This window comes from Molossus molossus, unplaced genomic scaffold (assembly GCF_014108415.1).
Source record: "Molossus molossus isolate mMolMol1 unplaced genomic scaffold, mMolMol1.p scaffold_m16_p_13, whole genome shotgun sequence".
NCBI lineage: Eukaryota > Metazoa > Chordata > Mammalia > Chiroptera > Molossidae > Molossus > Molossus molossus.
The window spans coordinates 91106262-91124753 of NW_023425348.1; the positions used below are offsets into that span (position 1 = coordinate 91106262).

The 18492-nt window shown below is 51.5% G+C and overlaps 1 protein-coding gene across 1 annotated transcript; it reads left to right on the plus strand.

Annotated features, from left to right (window-relative positions):
* The first annotated feature begins 52 nt into the window (after positions 1-52).
* LOC118627490 (solute carrier family 22 member 20-like) lies at positions 53-18103 on the plus strand. Its single transcript, XM_036257621.1, has 10 exons — positions 53-424; positions 496-599; positions 2242-2396; positions 5776-5944; positions 6539-6662; positions 7359-7474; positions 9749-9963; positions 12562-12670; positions 12837-13040; positions 18010-18103. The coding sequence occupies exons 1-10, from the start codon at positions 53-55 to the stop codon at positions 18101-18103; spliced, it is 1662 nt and encodes a 553-aa protein (XP_036113514.1).
* The last annotated feature ends 389 nt before the right edge of the window (positions 18104-18492 follow it).

Here is an 18492-nt window from a genome sequence, read left to right on the forward strand (position 1 = left end):
AGCCCCTTTACATAAGGCCCCTGCAGGCTGGGCCTTGGGTCAGGCTGAGGCCATGGCCTTCACAGACCTGCTGGACGCCCTGGGCGGCGTGGGCCGCTTCCAGTTCTTCTACACGGCGCTGCTGCTGCTGCCCTGTGGCCTGCTGGCCTGCCACAGCTTCCTGCAGAACTTCACGGCCGCCGTGCCCCGCCACCACTGCCGAGGCCCGGCCAAACATGCTGCGGCCGCCAACCACTCCGAGGCCTGGCTGAGAGCCATCGTCCCCTTGGACCAGCTTGGGGCCCCCGAGCCATGTCGGCGCTTCATGGAGCCGCAGTGGGCCCTCCTGAGCCCCAACACCTCGGTCCACGGGGCAGCCACGGAGAGCTGCAAGGACGGCTGGGTCTACGACCACCGCGTGTTCCGGTCCACCATCGTGACGGAGGTCCGCGGGGCGGGGTGGCATGGGGAGTGCTGCCTGAGGCCCAGGCTGAAGTGTCCCTCCCTCTCCTGCAGTGGAATCTGGTGTGTGAGGCCCGCACCCTCCGGGACCTGGCTCAGTCCATCTACATGGCCGGGGTACTGGTGGGCGCCGCTGTGTTTGGCAGCCTTGCAGACAGGTAAGCCTTTGGGGACGAGGGGTCCACCACCCAGCTGGAAATCCCCAGCCTGTGTTCATTTTTCTTTTTTTTTTTCCTTTATTGGTTTTAGAGAGAGAGGAAGGGAGAGGGAGAGAGAGATAGAAACATTGATGAGAGAGAACATCAATCGACTGCCTCCTGCGTGCCCCGCAGTGGGGATCAGGCCCACAACCTGGGCATGTGTCCTGGCTGGGAATTGAACCAGTGATCTCTGGGTGCGTGGCTCAATGCTCAATCCCTGAGCCATACCAGCCTGGCTCATTTTTCTTTTTTTTTTTTTTTATCCTCACCCGAGGACATTTTTGCATTTTTTGTTCAGACAGAGCGGGAGGGAGAGAGAGGAAGAGAGAGAGAGAGAAACATCGATGTGAAGGGACACATCGAGTGGCTGCCACCCACACGACCAACCAGGGCCGGGGACAAACTGCAACCGAGGTACGTGCCCTTAGTGGGAACCGAACCCGGGTCTCTCTGTACCTCAGGCCGACGCTCCAACCGCTGAGCCAAACCGGCCAGGCCTCATTTTTCTTTATTAATGTTTATTCATGCATTTGTAGATTGATAATACCTATAATATATTCACATTATTCAAAATTCCAGGAGGCACAAGCGAGTTTACAGGGAAGTGACCCTCTCCCACAGCTACCCACCTCCAGTAACTTCTGGAGGTCAGCCTGGTCTCTGGTCAGCTGCACAGAGACATTCTGTGCAACCCAAGCAGATGTGTATCTACGCTGTGCCCCCCTTTCTATACAAATGCTGGCACACCCACACCTGTTCTGGCTTCTTTCTCCCCTCGAGGCCTCTGCATATTCTTCAGAGAGTGCTTCCCATCCACCCTACTGTCCATGCTGCTTCTGGAATCGAACCCGAGACTCATTGGTCTGCAGGCCGACACTCTAACCATTGAGCCAAACCAGCCAGGGCATCCACAGTGTCTTATATGTCACCAACCCCTAGCCGAGGCCTGTCACTAGGAGGTGATGGATGAACCCTATGTAACACGATGAACAAGTGAATGGATGAATCAGTGTACATGGGGAGTGTGGAGAAGAAATGCAGCCTGCCCCTTCTTGGCCTGCTGCCCTCCTGGACCCTCACTTACCAACAGGGCAGTACCTAGGCCACAGTATAACCCTGCTACCCTGGCCTTGAACCCCCTGTGGTGTGACAAACCCCCACCCAGCGTGGCCTCCCAAGCGTGATCAGTTTAAATGAAGACTTGACCCTGGGGTCATGTTCCCCAAGGCTCCGCCAAGAGCTTGCCCCCTGGGCGTTCTGGTTTGAGGCCCCTCTCCAGCCAGAAAGTCGCCACCCACTGCTCCGCCTCTAGGCCTTTGCAGCATCCCCAACCCTGGAATGTGGTGGCTTGATAGAGGGGCCAGAAATACCACTTGAGAGAAGGAATGAAGGAGGTAATACCCCTCTTCGTCTTAAATTTTCTTCCACACCTCGCTTCTCCCTCCCGGATCGACCTCCAGCACCAGTGCCTGGGTCCCAGGGATGAGCGGTGCTGTTACAGAGGCATGGCTTTGGGTGGCACTGGGGCAGGAGAGCTTCCTCTCATCCTTCTTCAGCGATCTCCACGGGGACCCTAACGTTTGCTCATGGCCCGGCTCAGGCTGGGCCGCAAGGGCCCCCTGGTCTGGTCATACCTGCAGCTGGCAGTTTCGGGGGCCGCCACAGCATACTTCAGCTCCTTCGGTGCCTACTGCGTCTTCCGGTTCCTGATGGGTATGACCTTCTCGGGCATCATCCTCAACTCCCTCTCTCTGGGTGAGTCCAGCCAAGGGGGAGCCGGGAGCGGGGCTCGGGAGGGGGCACGGCAGCCCCACCATCAGATACCTTACCTGTTTCGTTGTGTGGGATTCTCACCCAGCGACCTCAACTCAGAACCTCCCGCCAGGGTCTTGAGAGGCCTGGGCTCTCGCAGCGGCGCCGCCAGCAGTTCGCTGTGGGCCCCGGGTTGTGACTGGCCATCAGTAAGCTGAGAGGGTTGCATTTATTTCCTGTGTGCATTAGTCAGCAATAACCACTCGCTAAACACCTACTGTGTGCCAGGCTCTCAGTGTGCGGACACGGAAGTGAGGTGAGACACAGTGGTCCCCAGGGCTGCAGGCAGCCCTGAGGTTATGTGAATCCAAAAAGGGTGGGGTTCACCCGGGCTGCAAAGGTGGTGGTGACTCCTTCGCACCTTGGCAGAGACCTGGCCTCCTGGGTGCCAGGTGGGAATGTGCCCACCTCACACCAGGCTGCTCCCCCGTAGCTGGCGGAGCGGATGGTGGGACAGTAGAGGCCTGGATGCAGGCCTGCCACCCACTTCCACTGCCCCCCACTTCATTTGCTCCTGTGGATACACCAGGCCCGCGGGAGGATCTGAGGGATTCCGAAACTACTGCCAAAGATTGACCGGGTCTTTCATTTCAGCGGTGGGAGGAATCTCAGGCCTGGGGAACCGGGATGCCCCAGGCCACACCCTTGCTTCCCACATTAGGACATTGGAGGGCGCTGGGCTCACAGCAAGATGTCAGCAAATTCATTGTTTGGGTGGGTGTCCAGCCACGGCTCATGGAATCTGAAGGGTAGGAATACATGTCCAAGGTCCATCTCATGCTAGAATCACCTGTATTCTACACACACACACGCACACGCACACGCACACACACGCACCCACACCACCACCATGTGCCAGGCACGGTCCTAAGCGCTGAGATGCAACAGTGAACAAGCAAGTCCCGCTCCTGTGGAGTCTGTTCTCATGCGGGAAGACAGAGAGTAAGCGACACAAAAACGCAAGTTACATAGGACATCAGAAGGTGATAAGTGCTGCCCAGCGGTGTGGCTCAGCGGTTGAGCATCACCCAAGAGAACACCACTTCAGGGTTCGATTCTCGGGCAGGGCACATGCCCAGGTTGTGGGCCCATCCCCAGCAGGGGGCATGCAAGAAGCGGCCAATTGATGTTCTCTCTCATCGATGCTTCTCTCTCTCTCCTTCTTCCTTCCCCACTCTCTCAAATCAATGAAGAAAAGATATTTTGAAATAAATAAATAAAAGAAGGTGGTAAGTGCTACAGAGGAAACGAGAGCTGGGAGAGGGAGTGAGAGGGCCGGTGGAGGGATCTGCAGCTTTTATGGGAATGGTCAGGGGAAGGGGGTCTCTTTGAGGAAAGTTCGAAGGAGGTGAGGGAGTGCACTCCGGCTCCAGGGGAAGAATAGTCCAGGCAAAGGCCCTGAGGGAGAGTGTGCCCATTGGGTTCAAGAGCAAGGAGGTCCCTGTGGCTGGAGCAGAGCTGGGGGCTGGGAGACAAATGAGGTCAGGAAGATGGGCAGGCAGATCCTTAGGCCTTGTGGCCTTTTGAGGACTTTGGCTTTTCCTGAGACAGGAGCCTCTGGAGGGTCCTGCGCCGAGAAGAGGCCTGACTGGTCTGAGTTAGCATTTGTCGGGATCCCTTTGGCTGCCATTCAGCCGAAGGACAGAAGCAGGAAGGCTAATTCCGAGGCTTCTGTGGTCACGAGTGAGAAGCCAGGCTGGCTTAGGCCAGGGTGTAGCAGCAGAGGCGACTCAGTTTTGCAGGTAGAAGCGACAGGATTTGCTGTTGGACAGGACGCGTGAGCTGGCTGCTCATGGAAAGCAGCGTCCTCATCAATTTAGTGTGGCTGCCTTGTGACAGTGTGCCATGATTTATTTACCGTCCCCGTGGGTGCATGCTCGGGCTGCTTCCAACTTTTGCTATTTACAAAAACAAATCATGTAATTAAGAACCCTTAGCCCAGTCAGAGTGGCTCAGTGGTTGAGCATCGACCCATGCACCAAGAGGTCGCCAGTTCAGTTCCTGGTCAGGGCACATGCCCAGGTTGTGGGCCCGATCCCCAGTCGGGGGCATGCAGGAGGTGGCCAATCAATGTTCTTTCTTATCAACACTGTTTCTATCTCTCTCTCTCTCCCCCTTCCTCTTTCAAGTCAATAAAGAAAAAAAAATTTTTTTTAAACAAAACATTATCTTTTTGCCCAGCCAGTGTGACTCAGTGGATTGAGCATCATCCCATGAGCTGAGAGGTCCTGGTTTGGTTCCAGGTCAGGGCACACACCTGGGTTGCAGGCTCGATTCACAGTAAGGGGGGCAGCTGATAGATGTATCTCTCTCACATCGATGTTTCTAATTTTTTTTTTTTTTTTTATCCTCACCCGAGGACATTTTTCCATTTTGTTCAGGTAGAGTGGGAGGGAGAGAGGGGAACAGAGAGAGAGAGAAACATCGATGTGAAAGGAACACATCAAGCGGCTGCCACCCGCACGACCAACCATGGCCCCAACCAGGGCCGGGGACAAACTCTCACATCGATGTTTCTATCTCTCTCTAAAAAAAAATCAATAAAAACATATTTTTTTTAAAAATTATATTTCCGCCCTGGCCAGTTTGGCTCAGCGGTTAGAGCGTCGGCCTGCGGTCTGGAGAGACCCGGGTTCAGTTCCCGCTAAGGGCATGTACTTAGGTTGCAGTTTGTCCCCGGCCCTGGTTGGTCGTGCGGGTGGCAGCCACTCGATGTGTCCCTTCACGTTGATGTTTCTCTCTCTCTCTCCCTTCCTCTCTCTCCCTCCCACTCTATAAAAAAAAAAAAAAATTATATTTCCTTTTCTGCCAACTGTTCACATCCTTTGCCTGGTTTTTGTTTGTTTGTTTGGTTGGTTGGTTGGTTTCCTACTGATTTGTGAGAACTTTTCCAATTTTAGGGAAATTTGCCTTTTGTCTGTTGAGTTGCAATTTTTTTCCTCTGTTTTTTGCTGGCATTTTGACTTTGCTTATGGTGGGTTGTTTTTTGTTGTTTTTTTCTTTAATGCAGACACTTATTTTTATGAAGTCAAGTTTATTGATCTTTCCTTTTATTGCTTCTGGGTTTTGTGACATTCTTAGAAAAGCCTGCCCTGACTCTAAGATTGAAAAAAAATCTGTCATGATTCCTTCTAATATGGTTTCAGTTTTGTTGTTCAATTTGGGTCTTTGGTCCACCTGGAACTTCGCTGAGTGTAAGGAGTGAGGTCAGGATGCCTTTGTCTGAGAATCTCAAGTGACCACAGTCACTGCAGAGGGGGCGGGTGAGTTGAACGGCCCCCTGGGGGAAGAGCCCGCTGAGCCCGTGGTGTTTTCTCCGCAGTGGTGGAGTGGATGCCCACCCGCGGCCGGACCGTGGCGGGCGTCCTGCTGGGGTTCTCCTTCACCCTGGGTCAGCTCATCCTGGCCGGAGTGGCATACCTGGTCCGCCCCTGGCGGTGGCTGCAGTTTGCCGTCTCTGTTCCCTTCCTCGTCTTTTTCTTCTATTCTTGGTATGTCCTAAGCAGAGAGGGTGGGGGAAGGCACACCTGTGTGGCCAACCTGTCCCTCTGGGAGTGTGGGGTGTGCGGTGACTGCGACTTGCTGCTCGTGGTGGGGATACGAAGGAAGGAGGGGCTTGCGGAGCCACGGGCTCCCCAATATGTGCATGGCTATGGGGAAGCTCCAGAAAAACCCTTCCCTGAGCATGGGGTTCCAGAACAGTCCGAGTGCTTTTGCCTTTATCAACTCCTTTGTGTCTCACAACCACCTCCTGGCATTTTATAGGAGGGGACCTGAGGCACAGCCAAGGGAGGGTCCATGACTCATTCAAGGCCACACACCGGGATCAGATCCAGATTCAAAACTGGATCTAAGTCCCAAGTCCCAAGTCCCAAGTAGCCTCTAGGCACCAGCAGTGATTCCCTGTCTGATGTATTGCAAAAAAGGGAAGCTAGTTGCCCCGCAGTCTCCCTGATTCTGCAGACAGCAGGACAGCTCACCTCTGTTAAGGTCTGAAAGAAGGTGAATGAAGGAGTATTGGGTTTGGGGAATAGGGTGAGTTCCATGCAGCCCTGGGTCATTCTTCGTCCTTCTCGTGGTTCCAGGTGGCTGCCAGAGTCGTCCCGATGGCTCCTCCTCCACGGCAGGTCCCAGCTGGCTGTGCAGACCCTGCGGAAGGTGGCTTCGATGAACGGGAGGAAGGAGGAAGGGGACAGGCTGACCCAGGAGGTGGGCCAAAGGAAGGGCAGGGACAGTTTCCAGCCTCGCTGGGGGCCTCGCGGTGTGCTAGGGTTTAGTGCCTCCCAGGACTCACCCACCATCCAGGTGAAGAGGCTGGGAACAGACAGAGCGGGCAGAGTCCCGTGTACTGTGCCATCTGGATAAAAATGTCAGCTGCTTTGTTCATCGGACGACCCCATTCACACTGACGTCCAGCCAAAATGTAAATAAAGTAGTAAAATTAAAATAGATATCATGAAATAAGATTATTGAAGAATTAATAATAAAAGTACCATATATTATAAATACTATTTATGATAAGATAGTTACCATTTATTATAAATAAGTGCTACTTATCAAGCGCATGCTGGCACTATGCTAAGGGCTTTTCATACACAATCTTATTTAATGTGTGAGGCTCTGTACCAAGGATGAGGCATGAGGGTCCCGCTGGAAGCATAGGTGGCTATTTCAGCCTTGTTGGTGGGCATCTCAGGAGCCCTGGGACTCATGTGGGGGAGCCTCAGCTTCATCCCAAATCCCTGGAAACAGCCTGCTGAGGACCTTCAGCCCTGGATGGAGAGAGACTATGCCTGGCTGTCTTGCCGGGGACTTCAACCTCTTCTCAATGGATAAAGGAATACCCAGCACGGAAACAGGGTCTCAGATCTCTCCCTCCCCTGATCAAGCTTTTTGTTTGCCCAGGTGGTAAACTCCTACATCCAGAGTGAGTTTACAAGCACCCGCACCTCCAACTCAGTCTTGGACCTCTTCCGAACCCCGGCCATCCGCAAGGTCACGTGCTGTCTCATGGTGGTCTGGTAGGTGACAGGCTCCTGCCCAAGACTTTGACCTGAGGTAGAGACACAATTTTGTCCCCACTGACTAACTCTTAAATATGCTTAATGCCATGAGCATGTGAACCTTGTGAATTCAATCCTGCTCCAAACCCTTCTCCGGGGTCCTCTGGCCCTCTGCTGAGTGCTGAGATGTGGCCATGGATGAGACATCCATGCTGGCCTAGGGACCCCACATCTGGGCAGTGGGTCTCACCTGGGTGGGGCACCTGCGGAAAGCATCTGGGCAGCTTGTCTCAGAATGCACCAAGTCTCTTTCTGGTATGCCTCTGGGGCTCTCCAGGGGTGCTGGGACATGTCCCACTCTGGAAAAGCACTCGTGGGTCCAGAAGGGGACAGACAGGAAAACAATAATTTCCATGAAATATGACAAATGTCCTGATAACAATTCTCCTGACTGGGGCTACTGAGGGCTTCATGCAGGGGATGGCATTTGGGTGGGTTTTAAAAGACTGTGCCCTGGCAGGTTTGGCTCAGCGGTTGGAGGGTCGGGCCGCGGACCAGAGAGTCCTGGATTCGGTTCCTGCTAAGGGCATGTACCCTAGTTGCAGTTTGTACTGGGCCCTGGTTGGGGTCGTGTGGGTGGCAGCCAGTTGATGTGTCTCTCTCACATTGATGTTTCTCTCCTCTTCCACCCTCTCTACCTCCTGCTCTATCTGAAGATGAACGCAAAAATGTCCCCTGGTGAGAATAAAAAATAAAAGACTATTAGCCCTGGTCAGTTTGGCTCAGTGATTAGAGCGCTGGCCTCCGGACCAGGTTCGATCCCCGACTCCGACAGGGTCTGTGGGACTCTGACAGGAGCCGTGTGGAAGGCAACCAATTGATGTTCCTCTCTCTCTCTCTCCCCCGCTCCCTTCCTCCCTCACACTCTATCTAAAAAAGCAATGGAAAAATATCCTTCGGTGAGGATTTTTTTTTATCCTCACCCGAGGACACTTTTCCATTTTTGCTCAGATAGAGTGGGAGGGAGAGAGAGGAAGAGGGAGAGAGAGAAGCATCGACGTGAAAGGGACACATCGAGTGGCTGCCACCCACACGACCCAACCAGGGCGGGGGACAAACCACAACCGAGGTACGTGCCCTTAGCGGGAACCCAACCCGGGTCTCTCTGGAGCGCAGGCCATTGCTCTAACCGCTGAGCCAAACTGGCCAGGGCTTTTATTTATTTATATTTTTTATTTTTTATTTATTTATTTTTTTAATCCTCATTTGAGGACATTTTTCCATTTTTTGTACAGACAGAATAGGAGGGAGAGAGAGGAAGAGAGAGAGAGGGAAACATCGATGTGAAAGGGACACATCGAGTGGCTGCCACCCGCACGACTAACCAGGGCCGGGGACAAACTGCAACCGAGGTACGTGCCCTGAGCGGGAACTGAACCCAGGTCTCTACGGACCGCAGGCCGACGCTCTAACCGCTGAGCCAAACCGGCCAGGGCTTTTATTTATTTATATTTTTTAAATCTTCACCGGGCCCTGGCCAGTTTGGCTCAGCGGTTAGAGCGTTGGCCTGCGGTCCAGAGAGACCCGGGTTCGGTTCCCGCTAAGGGCACGTACCTCGGTTGCGGTTTGTCCCCGGCCCTGGTTGGGTCATGCGGGTGGCAGCCACTCGATGTGTCCCTTTCACGTCGATGCTTCTCTCTCTCCCTCTTCCTCCCACTCTATCTGAACAAAATATCAAAAAATGTCCTCGGGTGAGGATAAATAAATAAATAAATAATAAAGGATGGTTAATAGAGTTTGTCAGGGAGCAGGAAGAAATTCCTAATAGGTACATAGGTAGGCATGAAGATGTGAATGGATAAAACTACAAAGGCAACCCTGGCACAGACGGGAAGCTAGTGAATCCCAAGGGAAGGGGCTGATTGAAAACGTTTTCCATTTGCTCGACAGGATGCCCGGACAGTAAACAATGGGGTTGGTATTTCTGAAGCACAGAACGCAGGCCGCGCACTCTGCTCTGGGGCAGAGCCGGGCACTCTCTTTGGTGGTAGCCAGCTGGGCTCAGGTAGACCCGGCTCCTGTACCTCAGTTTCCTACTTATGCACCTGCCCCTAAGGTCCTTGTGAGGACTAAAAGTTGACATGTAAACCCACACCTGGCCCTGGGAAATGTTCAGGTAAAGGGTCTGTTCTCTTATTCAAGATCGGGGCTGTGTCCTCTGTGCGCCACGAGTGTGGGACTGTCCCCCACTCTGGACCTTCCGAAGCAGGACTGTTCTGCTGCCTCTCCTAGGTTCTCCAACTCCATGGCTTACTACGGCCTGGCCATGGACCTACAGAAGTTCGGGCTCAGTGTATACCTGGTACAGGTCCTGTTCGGGGTCATAGACATCCCGGCCATGCTGGTGGCCACCGCCACCATGATTTCTGTGGGCCGCCGAGCCACAGTGGCCTCCTTCCTCATCCTGGCTGGGCTCATGGTGATCGCCAACATGGTTGTTCCAGAAGGTGAGCCACCAGCTTCTGCCATTACCGCCTGGGGCCTCTGGGGTGTGGGGTCTGGTGGGCAACAAATACAGCAAGGAACAAGGCTGAGAGACATTCTTCCAGGTCTGGAAGGAAAGAAACTGTCTATTGGCAGGGTTTTTATTAAGCACTCTGTGCCTGGTAGCATCACGGTTGTAAATGCCTCAAAGCATTTACCGTCTCACCAGGCACATGAGACCGATGCAAAGTCAGCCAAAGGGCTGGCTGGTGTGCGTCCACCTGGAGCCTGCCCAGGCAGCATTTCGAAGGTTGAAAAGTTCGAGTGTGCTCCTCAGCTGCTGGCCCTGCAACAGCGGTTTGCAAACCTACCTGTAACTGTCGCCACCTGGAGACCTTTGAAAACTCCCAATACCAGGGGCTCCCGGCCAGTGCGGTTAGACTCAGGAGTGGGACCCGACCCTTAGGATTGATTGATTGATTGATTGATTGATTGATTATTTTTTTTTATCCTCACCCGAGGACATTTTTCGATATTTTGTTCAGATAGAGTGGGAGGGAGAGAGAGAGAGAAACATCAGCGTGAAAGGGACACTTCAAGTGGTCGCCACTCATGTGACCCAACCAGGGCCAAGGACAAACTGCAACCGAGGTACGTGCCCTTAGCGAGAACTGAACCCAGGTCTCTCAAGACCGCAGGCCAATGCTCTAACCACTGAGCAAAACGGCTGGGGCCCAATCCTTAGGATTTAAAAAACTGTCCAGTGATTCCAGCAAGAAGCCAGGGGTCGGGAATCACAGTCCAAGAGCGTGTGCTGAGCCGAGGGCTCGCTGTGATAACCATGAACTTGGGCAGCTTGTCTGACTTCTCTGTGCTTTAGTACCTCCCTGTAAAATAGATAGATTACCCCGGCCAGTGTGGCTCAGTGATTGAATGTCGACCCATGCACCAAGATGTCACTGGTTCAATTCCCAGTCAGGACACATGCCCAGGTTGTGAGCCTGATCCCCAGTGGGGGGCATGCAGGAGGCGGCCAATCGATGTCCTCTCTCATCGATGTTTCTATCTCTCTCTCCCTCTCCCTCTTTCTCTAAAATCAATAAAGAAAGAAATTTTTAAAAAATAGATAATTGGTCCTGGCCGGTTTGGCTCAGCTGTTGGAGTGTCGGCCTGCAGACCAGAGAGTCCTGGGTTCAATTTCCACTAGGGGCACGTACCAAAAAAAAAAAAAAAAAGACTAGATAAAAATAGATAATTACTACTGGTATTTTGACAAATTTCTTTCAATCTCTTTCCTTATTTATTGATTTTGTATTTTATATAATTAAGATAATATTATATACATATTATACAATAATATAAAAAGGATTATATAAGTGTATATATTATATGCATAATGTACCCTTTTTCACATTGTATGTTATATATAAACATGCTTTTCCATGTTATGTTATAACATAAACATACTTTTCCATGTTAGTACAAATGTTTCATGACCCTAATTTTATATTGCTATATAATATTTCATCTAGATTGGTGTTTTTCAACTCCAACTGCACATTTGACTCCCCCAGGGACCTTTATTTTATTTTATTTTTTCTCTCAGGGACCTTTAAAAAAATCACCCAAGCCCTGGCCAGTTTTCTCAGTGGTTAGAGCATTGGTCCGTGCACCAGAGTTCCAGGTTCGGTTCCCACTAAGGGCACGTACCTCAGTTGCGGTTCATCCCCGGCCCCAGTTGGAATCGTGTGGGTGGCAACCAGTCAATGTGTCTCTCTCACATTGATGTTTCTTTCTCTCTCTTCCTCCCTCTTTCCCTCCTGCTTTATCTGAAGATAAATGCAAAAAAAAAAAAAAAAGTCCTCAGGTGAGGATAAAAATAAATAAATACAAAGAAAAAAATCACCCAAACTTGAGCCCAGTCTCAAGAGGCTTTGGTGTCATGGAGCTGTCCCCCAGCTGTGGGTGTTTGATGAAATATCCCCTCCCAAATACAGTGTGCAGCCAGAGCTGCCACCAAAGGAGGTGCCACAATCTCCCTGCCCATCGCCCGTGCTGGATGTGGGCATTGGGGTTGTGCTATTTATAACCAGCAGCACGACAAGCATATTAATATTGGTGGTAACTGCAAACATTTAACGAGCGCTGAGCACCTTGCACTCATGTCCTCGTGTCAACCTTCTGACAAGCCTGGTAATTTTCTCATTTCATCCATGAGACAGGGAGGTTCAGAGAGGTTAAGTAACTGACCAAGGTCATCCACGAGGGTCAGAACTGGGGTTTGAACCCAAGCCTAACTCCAAAGCTTGTCCTGGCTCCCCAGCAGACTTGGTGACAGATGGAAATAAGGGAAGAAGAAGGCAGAGGTTAGAGAAGGGCAGCGTGGGGAATCTGGGCCCAGGTGGCGACATGAGGTGGTGGAAATCCTGATTCACTCCATTTAGGTTCTGGGCCCCCTGCCCACCTGGGCTGTGCCCACCACGCTCCCTAAGCCTCCCCCTCTCCTTCCCCCACCCCAACCCCTCCTATGTCCTCCACCCCTACCACTACCCCCCCCCCCCACCACCTCCCTGCTCCCTCTGGGCTCTGAGCCACCACCCCCCTCCCTGTATGCCCTGCAGATATGCAGACCCTGCGCACCGCCCAGGCAGCGCTGGCCAAAGGCTGCCTGGCCAGCTCCTTCATCTGCGTGTACCTGTTCACAGGAGAACTGTACCCCACGGAGATCAGGTGGGTCTGTAGGGGGAGCAGAGGAGCACCTGCCCCTAACTGGGAGCCCCTCTGACTCCTGGTAGACACCTGCTGGGCTTGCCAAGGCAGGTCCCCTCTCTCTTTTCTGCTCTGTCCCCTGGTACTCCCAGCCGTGGCCACTGACCTGTCCACGTTCCTCGGACAGGCAGATGGGGATGGGCTTCGTCTCCATCAACGCCCGCCTTGGAGGTCTGGTGGCGCCCCTGATCACCGCAGTCGGGGAGTTCAGCGCCATCCTGCCGCCTGTGGCCTTTGGGGCCACCTCGATCCTCGCTGGACTGGCCGTCTGCTTCCTGGCTGAGACCCGCAACACACCCCTGGTGGAGACCATTGAGGTGATGGAGAGGAGGTGAGGCCCTCTGGGCATGGCAGGGTGGGGGCAACCCAACAGGCTGTGGTCCCCATGAGACGACTGAGGAGCAAGTGTCCTGTGGCTGCTGCTAACACGACTGCTGAGCGAGAGCTGTGCACAACCCTGCCACCCCCTCCATCAGCAGAGGCTTAGCTCACAAGGACAGACCAGCCCCGAATGGTGCAGTAGAAATAAGAATCAGCTGTGGACCAGGGGAAGGAGGAATGTGCGTTGGCACAAAGCCTGGCAGAGAGGTGGGGGTGACGGTCCGGGGAGGAGAGGGGCCGCTGTCTGGAGCCAAGGCGGGCCTGTGTGGCTGCCGCAGCCTCTGTGTGGCTCAGAGCTTCCTGACAACAGAAAGGGGGACCCTGTTACCGTCTTTTTTTTTTAAAATCCTCACCTGAAGGATATATATTTTTCTATTTATCTTCAAATAGAGTGGGAGGGAGGGAGAGAGAGAGAAAGAAACATCAACGTGAAAGGGACACATTGACTGGTTGCCTCCCGCACCACTCGACCAGGGCCAGGGGAAAACTGCAACTGATGTACGTGCCCTTGACCAGAATCAAACCCTTGACTCATTGGTCCGCAGTCCGACAGCTAACCACTGAGCAACCAGCCGGGGCTAACGACTTTCTTATTGTCAGAGAGGAAAAGGAATACCAGTTCTTTGGGGAAAGGGGAGCTTTTCTTAGCAAGTAGCACTAAAGAAATTTCTCGTGTGAGCCTCCTTAGAGAGGTGACAGAGTTAGGTGACAGCAATGTCCTTGACAACATTTCTAAAATAAGTTCCAGCTTGGGGGCACTGTCACCCCTATGAAGAATGCAGGCTCGACTAAGATTACGTGCTCCAACAGCCACGAGGACTCCTCGAAGTTAAGGTTTGTGAACCACTGAGAGGCTTATAATCAAAGGCAGCTTTAGTACGCCCCTGCGTGATTCTCCAGCATTCCGGTCCACGGGCTTCTTCTGCAACCCGTGCGGGGTCTTCTCAACAGTTCTTATCCAGCCAAACAGGAGACAGAAACAACTCGACTTGCCTTAGTTTTGTAGGAAGTGGTGATGCTGGGGAGGGGAGATGAGAGCCTCTCTCATGAGTTAGTCAAATAGAGTTTCAGATATTTGGGCAATAAGGATTCAAGAACTGCCCAGCCTGCCTCATTTTTCTCAATTTCTAATCTCATCAAATAAGTATGAGTCCAGTCCCAGCCCCGGGATGTCGAGGATTCAGATGAGAAAAAACAACCCCTTTCAAAAGTTCAAGTTCCCATCCCCAAGAGGGGGACAAGCCCAGAGGGATTAGTTCTAACCTACCCATTACACTGGTTCCTGGGGTTAAGTTGTAAGTGGATTTCCCCCAGACTTATTTCATAGACCGACAAAAATCTATTTGTAAATAAAGTGTTTGATGTAAAGTATCAGATCCTTCATTGGTCATAAGACCAGATACTGTTTCTTCAAAATGGTCCGGATGCCTGGTGTGGTCCTGGGTCAGCTCCAGTGACCCAGTGGGTTTAGGTTCATTTGTTAGAGACACATAACAAAGGAAGAGTTGACGCACCCTGTTCAAAAAGCCCTTTTATGTAAGAATAGAACATTCACAAAGGAAGAACTGCCAACAGGAAGAAAACAGAGGAAAAGTATCCATGTAGGTCGTAATCAAAGAAACACAAATTGAATCAGACTAATATCATTTTAAAATATCCAATAAGAAAGTCAATGCAGGAGATGTGTTAGTAGGAGGGAGGAAACTCCTGTATCCTTTCTAGAAAGTTCTTTGGAATTACTGATCATGAGCCATAAAAATTTTCATATTCTCCTAAGTAGTTTCTTAGGAACCTGCCTAAGAAAATAAACTTAAATGTGGACAAAGTTTATTTACAAGAATATTCATCGCCCTGGCCAGTTTGGCTCAGCGGTTGGAGCATCCGCCCACAGACCAGAGTCGCAGGTTTGGTTCCGGTCAGGAGCGCATACCTCGGTTGCAGTTCGTCCCGGTCCTGGTTGGGGTCCAAGAGGCAACCGGTTGATGTGTCTCTCACACATCGATGTTTCTCTCTCTCCCTCCCCCAACTCTATCTGAGATAAATGGAGAAATATCCTCAGGTGAGGATTTTTTAAAAAGTATTAAAAAAAAAAAAAGAATATTCATCATGTGTAATGTACCAGAAAAAAAAATGTAAACTTTCCAAATATCTGAGCTTATTGTGCAAAAGATAAAAGTTAGGTGATGAAGTTAGCCAGAGTGGCTCAGTCAGTTGAGCATTGTCCCGTGAACCAAAAGGTCATTGGTGATCAATATTTCTCTCTCTCCCTCTCCCTTCCTCTCTCACTCTTAAAAAATAAAATAAAATAATCATCCAGCCGATGTGGCTCAGTGTTTGAGCATCGACCCATGCACCAGGAGGTCGCTGGTTCAATTCCCAGACAGGGCACATGCCCAGGTTGTGGGCCTGATCCCCAGTGAGGGGCATGCAGGAGGCGGCCAGTCGATGTTCTCTCTCATTGATGTTTCTGTCTCTCTCCCTTCCTCTCTCTCTAAAAATCAACAAAGAAAAAAAATTTTTTAATCAATTAAAAAATAAAATTAGGTTGATGAAGAGTTTTTAAATGCAGAATATTAGAATTACTTATACTATTTTCCTAATTATGTCAAGAAATACAGACTCCAAAAAGAGAAAGAAATAGGTTAAATGGTGACAGTGGTTGCCTCAAGTCTGGGTGATGTTTTCTTTTTTCCTAACTTCTTTAGATTTTTAAAATTAACTCCAAATTATCTATATTGAGCAGGTTTTCCTTGGTAATTAGAAGGAAGAGGCGCATAATGAAAACATTGATAAGATTTCAGTTCGGTCATTTTCCAGACACAGGGCCGCCCACCGTTAGGCCCAGATGCTAGGGAAGATCTGGGAGGCAGAGTGCTCCCTAAAGCCAGCCAAGGTGGTGGAATGACCCAGAAAAGAGGTGGCCTGGCCCGGAGAACGTTTCAAAGCTCCAACCAGCGACCTTCCCCAGAGCTCCTCCCAGTGGTAGGGGCCTGGGGAGGAGAGGATGGGGGGTAGGTGTCCAGCCGTTCAGTGGTCCAGCCCTCCACTAAGGCCACAGCCCAGGCCCTTGGCCACCCTCCCAATGTGCGCACCAGTTGCATGCTGACCCAAGTATGTTTTTAATGATGTTATTATATTTCAGACATTTAAAAAGAAGTTCGTGAATTTCAGGTCACACAACAGGCTAGTTCTAGTCATCTTTGCCCATTTGATGAGTTAAAAATGGTGTCGAGCAAGCCTGACCATCGCAGCAGTTGAATCTGGAGAACGTCTGCCTCTCAGTTTTTGTTTTTAGGGGTTTTTTTTAATCCTTTTTTTTAATTTGTTTTTGTTACAGATGTTTCTCATTTCCCCCCTATTGACACCCTCCTCCCCTCCCCCCCCACCCATCCCCAGCTTTGTTGTCTATGTTCATCGGTCATGCGTACATGCATGTAAGTTCTGTGGTTTATCTCTGCCTCTCAGTGTTTAGGAACCACCTTTGAAAGGGATGGAGAATCTATTAAACAGAACTGGGATGAAAGAGGGTCCCACCTCTCGGCCCTCACACACAGGCACACGAAAGATAAAACCAACGAGCCGGATGTACCCAGGGACAGAGTCAGGAAGACTGGAGAGCTTGGAGGGCAGGAAGGAGAGATCTGGGACAACAGAATAGAAGGGAGAACGGTTTCTTTGTGAGTGTGTTAGGTAAACCACAGAACTGAAAGGCTAGAAATAGAAGAGTTAAAAGGTAAGGATGAAAACACTGATAAAATGTTTTGAACTTTGAAAAAGTTCTAAAAATGGAACCAGCAGAAGGTTGACAGGAGAAACTGGCAAGATATGTCAATGATTAAAACAAGAAGATAACGAAAACTAAGACTATTAAGTAGGAGAACAAACAAGTCTCAGTTGTGCAATGCCAGGAGACCGGAACCATTTCGAAGAGGGTTGAAAGGAAAAAAGGCCAAGTTGAACCCTATGCAGTGGGCAGCACTTGGGCTATTTGGGAGGCCGTTCCAGGGGACTCCCCTGCCCTCCCCTACCCTGGACTCTGGCCCTGACCTCTGTCCCTCCCTGCCTGATGGGCTGGCCGCTTCTCCACCTGGGGCAGGGTAAGAAGGGCATGGCAGTGCCCAGCCCCCAGGTCCCAGATTCACGACCTCGGGTTCTTGTCTGGCCTCACTCCTCTTTGGAAAACTCTTTTTTCTTTTTTTATCCTCACCCGAGGACATTTTTCAATATTTTGTTCAGATAGAGTGGGAGAGAGAGAGAGAGAGAAAGAAACATCGATGTGAAAGGGACACATCGAGTGGCTGCCACCCACACGACCCAACCAGGGCTGGGGACAAACTGCAACCGAGGCACATGCCCTTAGCGGGAACCGAACCCGGGTCTCTCTGGACCGCAGGTCGACACTCTAACCGCTGAGCCAAACTGGCCAGGGCGGAAAACTCTTTTTTTTTTGTTAATCCTCACCCCAGGATATCTTTCCATTAATTTTCAGATAGAGTGGGAAGAGAGTGGGGGCGGGGGGAGAAACATTGATATGAGAGAGACACATTCACTGGTTGCCTCCTGCATGACCCCAGCTGGGGCTGGGGATTGAATCTGCAACCCAGGCACGTGCCCCTGACCGGGAATGGAACCCTCAACCCTTCAGTCCAAGGGCCGATGCTCTAACTGCTGAGCCAAACTGGCCAGGGCTGGAAAACTCTTTGACCTGAGCTTTTCCAAGTCTGGCTTTTACCAGCCAGGCCAGCCTCTGCCACCGTGAGACCCGAGGAATGGAGCAAGGTGGGGCAGAAGGGACAGGGGAACACGTCTAGTGCCTGGCACAGACACACGCTTGAACGTCTTGCACATGCCCCCTGCTCCTCACCACCTCCCTTCGATCTTTCCATGCCGTTTTGTCATTTGCCTTTCCACCTCCACAGAGCCAAAGGCCTTTCCAAGAAGGAAGCAGAAGGGAAGAGTGAAGAACTTTCTCTTCAGCAGCTGGGAGCTTCTCGCCTCATAGAAACCATCTAAGGTGCCAAGAGCCTGGCACTTGCTGGGAGCACCTCAGCCAGTGTCCGGGCTTCCTGGAGCTGACCAGGGTTGAGGTTCACCAAGGACCACGGTGGCTCCATCAGCCCATGTCAAAGAGCCACCCGCAAACCAGGGCTGGTGCTCCTGGAAGAAACTGGGCCCGCAGCCTCTGGTATCGCCAATGTATGGAAAGTCCGGAGAAACCGCTCCCAGGGGCCAAAGGAGGGACTGTTTTCCTTTCCCACCCCAGACTCTGCCCCTTAAAACCTCTCTGCTCATTCTTATTCCACCTGAAAACACTATGTCTTTGCAAGGTTAGGACGACATTTCTGGCCCCTGTTGTCCCTGCCCACTTGTCCTTGAGGAACTTGGAGAACTCACTGTTCTCC

Bases quoted from the DNA above. Each gene is read 5' to 3' on its own strand.
- LOC118627490 (XM_036257621.1), top strand. From the start codon at position 53: ATGGCCTTCACAGACCTGCTGGACGCCCTGGGCGGCGTGGGCCGCTTC. The intron at 5,945-6,538 runs GTATGTCCTAAG...TCGTGGTTCCAG, and splicing joins GTCTTTTTCTTCTATTCTTG to GTGGCTGCCAGAGTCGTCCC. The intron at 12,671-12,836 runs GTGGGTCTGTAG...TTCCTCGGACAG, and splicing joins CTGTACCCCACGGAGATCAG to GCAGATGGGGATGGGCTTCG.